This window comes from Rhipicephalus sanguineus, chromosome 8 (genome assembly GCF_013339695.2).
Source record: "Rhipicephalus sanguineus isolate Rsan-2018 chromosome 8, BIME_Rsan_1.4, whole genome shotgun sequence".
In the NCBI taxonomy this organism is placed as follows: Eukaryota; Metazoa; Arthropoda; class Arachnida; order Ixodida; family Ixodidae; genus Rhipicephalus; species Rhipicephalus sanguineus.
Genome location: NC_051183.1, coordinates 68,390,316 through 68,397,302, shown reverse-complemented (window position 1 = coordinate 68,397,302; position 6,987 = coordinate 68,390,316). Strand labels below are relative to the sequence as shown.

Sequence of the window (6,987 nt, the reverse complement as noted above, 5' to 3'; positions counted from 1 at the left end):
GTTTTAAGTTTACTTTGAAGTCCAGGGTTCGACGGAAACCTGTCTGGTCGGGAAAATTCATGGTGGGAATGGCAAGCACCGACCAATCGTTGAAACAAACACATAAATGGACGTTTCGGCCCCGCTACGGGGCAAGGCCCCCGTAGCGGGGCCGAAACGTCAATTTATGTGTTTGTTTCAACGATTGGTCGGCGCTTGCCATTCCCACCATAAGTTTGCTTTATTGAGATCGAAATTATTTTGTCTGCTGTCTGTGAACAAATATTAGTAATTTCGTGTTATATGCGCGCACCTGCCACGATTCGTCGACGAACATATATGTCACGTTTCGCCAAAGTGGAGCAAAATAAAAATATATTCACACGTGAATCCTAAATGTTGAATATATTAGTAATTTTGGGGGTCCGTCCTCCACGCATTGCAGAACTGCCTTCGGAAACCAGTGACGTCTGTTATGTTCCCGTTGTCAAAGAACACGGAAAAAGGTTCATTCTTCGTGTACTTTGGCCATTGCTTCTCCATCGGTAGCTGGGGCACCCTGTGCAGGAAACAAAATTGTATGAAGTTCGTGAGGTTCCGTCTTTTTTAGTGGACGTGAACGACAAACGTTCCGTCATGCACTTGTATTTTCATTGAAGAAAACCAATCTTCCAAGGTACTTTTGTTTGAAAATGTAGCATACGTAATACACGATATCATTTCTTAAAGTGGCTACTTTGTCATTGTTAGTCCATTTCTAGGTCTCTTGTAGTTTATTGTGGCGTTGTTTCTTTTGTCTTAGATGGTATAACATGTAAACTTGCCAAGTTTGTAATCAGTTGTAGTGCACCCTTCGTATCTATTGTCGTCAGCTTTACGTCGTGGTGCACAAGACCAGCTAGTATTGGAAGTAAGACAAACCTATCAGCAATTAAAAGACAAAGGGCATGACATAACTTTCAGTGCCTTCCAGGCAACTGTGGCATCGACGGCAATGAACATGCCGATAATTCTGCAAAGAATGCTCATGAAGGTGGCGTGCAGGAAGCCATTCCATTATCACGAACCGATGCAGCATCATAGATTCGCTCGCTCTCACGTGATCTAACGCATTCAATGTGGAATACGTCTGGTTTTCTGCATACCCGCCTTCACCGTCTGGATCCGTGACTTCAAATTCTAATTCCGTCGGGACTATCCCGATCCGAAACAACAGTCATCTGCCGCCTGTGGCTTGGAGTGTCTTTCACGAACAGCTTTGCTTACCGAATCGGAATGGCAGACAGTGCTCCCTGTGCTCACTGTGGCAGCGAGGAAACCATTTCGCACGTCCTGTGTTATTGTCCTCACTATAGCTCCCAAAGACAACAGCTCTCAGCAATGCTAGCACGCCTCGATGACCAGCCGCTTTCTGAACAATCAATTTTGGAGTGCCGTAACGTTCTAGCTTCCAACCAGAAAGCGAGGGTCTTACACGAGGGTCTTACACTAAACAATAACTTCGCTCACCCTGTGGATGCAAACGTCGACAGCACGTTGATCAAAGTCTCGGACATGACGGCGTCCCGGGCGTCGTATTTTTCCGGATGAACGAGAGGAAATCCGTATATATAGGTCACGTCCCCTCCGTGTGGCGCACCCATCCACGCTGGCAAGGGGCTTTTTGCCGACTGGTAGGAGAAGACGTAGGAGTACACGGAGTGGCCACGCTCGGAGTGACCCTCAGCTGTGTAGTGCATAGGGCACACAAACGTCCTGTCCGAGAGGAAGTCAACGTAAGCGCGCCTCAAGGAAGGCCAGTCTCGTCCCTCTGCAGTATATCGTCCAAGGTAGCTTGATGAGTTTGCCTTCAACCAGGAGAATATGACCTCGTGGAGAGAATTGTTGAACAACTCTTCATCGAGTCCTTCGATGCTTTCCATCCACAGTTCTTCTCTCGGGGGGTACATCAGCGCCCCCACGCCTTCGTCCTTGGTCACACCGACTATTATATCGGCCGGGTTGAACGAACCGTCTTTTACCGCTGCCGCTGGATCTTTGGGAAGGAATCGGTTGGGGTACGTTGGCAGAAAGGTGAATATCTTTGGCTTTATGCTTTGGGATGACGCTTGCAGGAGCTCGTCAGCGCTTTTGGTTCGGAGACACGCGACCACTGATTCTGGGTTAGAAGACAAAGTCGTGTCACCATCGGCGCAGCCGACAGCTCGTGCGACAAGGTGGCCTTTCCTTAGGCTCTCGCTCACATGCTCGACAAAATCTAGACTGTTGAGCGTTCCGCTCATCAGAGACGCCCTTTTGAAGAGTGCTCTGCTCATCGGCGAGATCACGTGAGCATGGGCGCTCATGCCTCCCGCGCTGACGCCGAAGATGGTCACTCTCAGGGGGTCGCCCCCGAAGTGGTGGATGTGCGCCTGGATCCACTTTAGCGCCAAGGACTGGTCCATGAGGCCGACGTTGCCGGGTGCCTCTGACGAGTTCGTGTCGAGGAATCCCAGAATGTCGAGCCTGTAGTTGAAGGAGACGACAACCAAACCTGTCTTGGCTGCCAAGATGCTGCCATCGAAAATGGGAGTGCTGGCAGAGCCATGCGAAAAGCCGCCGCCGTGAATTGAGACGAGCACTGGAACGGGCGGCTGATTGCCTGTCGCAGGGGCCCAGATCTTTAGATATAGGCAGTCCTCGGTCAATTGCACGCCAGCAGTCATGATGGGAGCAAGAATCACCTGCAGAGATATAGGTAATATAGATGGCGAATGCTTATACTGACAGGAGAGGGTTAATTGCTTCAGAAATGTGAGTGCGGTTTCCTGCACTGCAATGTGTGATCTGTTATGTAAGAGAACAAGAAGGGGTAGCCGGTATTCTTGTCGATATTAAGCGAATAAATTTGATCTGCGCTGCCCACATAATGCCTTGGACGGACAATCCATGGAAAGTTATTACAATGCGATGGACACTAAGATATTGGAAAGGTAGCCAAGGAACGCAGCTAGTTACGAAATTTAGTTGTACGCAGCGGAAGCATTGAATCAGTGCTCGTAGGACAGCTTGAATTCATGATTACTTGGAGAGGTCCTTGTGATAGCGAGGGCTGTCGACGCTGTGAAATCCTATGGTTTCCTACAAGGGGGAGACCACGCCGAAGACGACGCTTAGATAATACCGAAATAAAGATGTTTATTTTCTCGCTTTCTCTTTCAGTGGGCATAGAACAGGCTGCGTATGAACGCGGATTGTTCAAAAGAGGCTAATAAAATGCTTTCTTTTGGTTTTCGTTTTAGGACAGAAGCTTTTGTCGTGAATACCTGGCTCATTTTGTGACATAAAGTGGCATCGGACTGTGTAATGGTGTCATCAGTAGGACAGTATTTTGTTACTTGTCATTAATTTACGACTACATTGGTGATGATTCTTACCGATAGCATGCAGGGGAACAACGTCACAATCATGAATTTGAGGAGAACATTGGAAAGGATCGCTAATTGCCCGGGCAGGCAATGGCAGAAGTAACTCTGAGTAATACCTTATGACGATGATTATCGTTGGATGTTAATGGGGTCTTGCAAGAGGTTTTTGAATGCACCCTAACTAAGCCATTCTGCGAGGGATAGCTGAGAAGTTTTCATATTAACATTGTATTTGAACAAGCCGTCTTTTTGCCGGTTCTTTACATCTGGACCCCGCAGATGCACTACGAAATGAAATTGCGATGACAAAGAACGACACCGGGGATTGGGCGCGCGGGAAGCTAGGGCGGAACAGAGGAAGACGAAGGAGAGTAAGAACAGCCCGCAAAGCAATTTGGCCTTGTCTGTGTTCTCGTCACTACAGAACCTATATTTGCGCTGACGAACGCTTGTCGAATATACCTTTATGTGTTTGTTTGCTGAGCGAATTTTTTTTTGTTCGACCACTGCCTGATTTTTCAAAATCATAAGCGTTTCACGTTGCCCAACTAGCTTTTGTAATTTGTATTATGGCTTATAGCCTAACTGGATTTCTATACTGTTCGCTGATCTTCGGCCAGTACTGAATAACTACAGAATCCGAGGGAATCCCTGAGCTCCAAGGTGACATGATCCCTAAAAGCGCTTTGTTGCCCTATGGAACACTCAATTCGCGACGCCTTGTTTTCGCCACAGAGGCACAGACTTTCGGCGAAGGAATATTACTGCGTAATAAAGCAAGCTGTTCTGAAAGCACCTTCAAGATGTGTTCGCGGGTCCCATACTATCCATTTTCACTTTATTGTCCTGTTTCGTCTGGCAGGCCCATTTCTTGGACTTCCTGTGTTTTACTTGATTGCAATCGCAGAGGTTACGTTCTCATAAAGAATGCTCGTTGTCTTCGCGTGATCGGCGTTGACTATGCTTGCTTTGTTTTTCTGCTACGTGGTATTGCATGAAACATTCCGCATTTCGAAATACAAATAGCATTTACTTGGTTAACATAAACGAATTCCGGTAGAGTGGACTTTCCACAATCCCGTAAGACGCCGCACACTGGTCCCCAGCACCTCCCCGTTTTCACGATCGAAATTGCTGGGAAAGGAGCAACGTTGTCGACCATCTCCACTCACTTTCCTGAAAGCGGTACCTTCGTAAAAGTGCTCTATTGTGTCAGTTGCGGCGTGCGCCAGTGGCGTAGTGGTTACAACGTCGAGCTTCGGCACTACAAACCCAGAATTGAAATCACTGCATTGGGACATGCTATACCATTTTAGTTTTATGTTTAAATGGAGCACAAAAGCGCTGCACTTGCATCACTTGATTGTGCTTAGCACTGACGTCACCGACCAGGTAATAGACCGTATAAAACTACTCGCACTAGTAAAAACGTCTTATTCCCATCAAAACAACATGTATAAGAAAATGTCGTACTTGTGGGCAGGCAGTCATCCTATTCGTGGCGTTTAGCACGCCTTCCCATCCTTGTAGAGGCTCGGGTGGACGAAAGCGCAGCGCACCCAGCGGTGGCTGCGCGTACGGAATTCCGCGATACACTTCCAGTGTACGGCCTAGCACGTCTACACGGCTTCCGCCAACTACACCCAGAGCTGTGCGAGTCTCCACGTCGAATGCAGCGCAGCATGAGGCCAAGGCCACAAGGAACAGCACGGTGACCATTGCCGTCATCTTCAGAGCATGCTCGTCACCTGACCTGCAAACCAAAGCTGAATAATTAGCTATGTCTGTCGTTTATTCACCAGTGTCTTGCAGGACAATGTTCATTCAGAAAAAAATCAAGATGCTTTGCGTAGAATGAAGAAGGAGGAGGAAGAGAGAGAGACGGAAGGACAGGGAGGTTAGCCAGTTCTCATACCCGCTGGCTACCGTGTGCTGGGAAGGAGGAAGGGGAATAAAAGATGATAGAAAAGAGATGTTGCAAAAAAGAAGAAAGAGACAAAAAAGAACAGTAATACCATAAAAGACACTGCTTACGGTCGGTCCCTAAGACCAGTTGTCCGCATGAAACGCAACAACGTTCTCGAAGCCTTCTGTGCCGACTCGGCCGGTGTCCCAAGACCCTTTCCTGCGATAATGGGTGATTGTCAAGTCTTAACACTTATGACAGTTGTTTTCTTGGCGCACTGAGCGAGCACACTCACAGAGATGATTGGCGATGGCATGTATTTTGAAATATTCTAACTACGTCACACCGCATGTTTTCTTAGCGTCCTCAGCTGCGTGCCCTTGCCCTCGGGATTTATTGTATTACATTGACGAAACACCGACTGCTTGCGCGGCTTATTAACTTGTCTTCTCAAATCTTCTTTGAGGCCGATGTCTCCATGGACCTCTTTAAAACCGGTTTCTCAATTTGCGAGCGACGATGACAGGATGTCAATTGAAATTTCTGACCAAACGTTGATTGGTTATACGAGCAAAAGCCTTCCTTAGGGTATAGTACGAGTGCTGTAGACAGAAAGTAGGATAACCAGGGACCGGAAGTCAGTACAATATAACCGAAAATTGTCGACGAGAGGTGCTTAGGAGACTTAGAAGGGGAGTGCCATTTGAAGACCGGAAATGTTTATCAGGTAGTTCTGTGATTGTACTAAGTAAGGCGAAGGAAGTTAGGTAGCAGCGTGCGTCTATTGGCTACTTGATACAACTTCGACCAACGCTTGAGGCTAGGATGATGAACTCGTAGCGAGGAACGTGAGTTCGCGCTGCGAATATGAAATCGCAGTGCTTAAAGCAGTGCAAAAAACTGGCGGCCGAGACTCGAAGAAGAGGGAAAGGACAAAGTTCGTAGTCAGCCTCTCGAGGTCTACATTACACACTATTTAAGCTTTTTCAAGGGGAAAGACAGTTATGTTGACCCCGAAGTCATTCGACATAAGTTGAAAGTCAGAAGTTCACAGAAGATGGAGGCCTAAAGACGTGGATATTCTGGAACAAAATGTTCGTCAAAGCTGCAACTGCCTTGAAGAAGAAAGGACCACTGTTAAAAAATTCCCACCTCTATAAGTTGGAAGTGATATCTGAGAAAACGAGCAAGCGCAACGAAAACAAAACATTGCATTTATTTGACTTCTGCAGAATCATTGAGTTGCCTAGTGATTCTTCCCTCGCATTATTCTCTACAATATTGGTAGGGCTCCGTGTTTTCGGTTTCTTCCGAAAAAAATCAGATAAACATTCGCCGGTAAAATTTTTGAGAATTCGGATTTATCCCATAGACTCCGATTTAAAGGGACAATATGAGCTGGACCAAAACCAACTCGCCCAATTTTTCATTATAATGGTTCCGTTCTTTATCGAGAGGGCAAATTCTAAGCGCTCATTGACACATCTTCTGGTTTGACCGATTTAAAGTTTACCTCGCGTAGCTGCATCAGGTGATGTAGCTGTATTGTGCCCCGACTCAGCTTCCTACGAGCAGAAGCTTCACAAGGACTTGCAACTCTCTAACCTCGTATGCTTCACTTCAAAGATCCGTGCTACCTACTCAACAACGCTCTCGAGGATAGAATCAGGACGAGCTCGTTTAACGTAGTTCAAG

General features: G+C 47.0%; 1 protein-coding gene across 1 annotated transcript; it reads right to left on the bottom strand.

Moving 5' to 3' along the window:
* Positions 1 to 372: 372 nt before the first annotated feature.
* LOC119402047 (acetylcholinesterase) lies at positions 373 to 5,142 on the bottom strand. The gene is made up of 3 exons (XM_037669128.2): positions 4,860 to 5,142; positions 1,489 to 2,702; positions 373 to 538 (listed from the first exon to the last, which is right to left on the bottom strand). The coding sequence occupies exons 1-3, from the start codon at positions 5,112 to 5,114 to the stop codon at positions 388 to 390; spliced, it is 1,620 nt and encodes a 539-aa protein (XP_037525056.1). The 5' UTR covers positions 5,115 to 5,142; the 3' UTR covers positions 373 to 387.
* Positions 5,143 to 6,987: the final 1,845 nt, after the last annotated feature.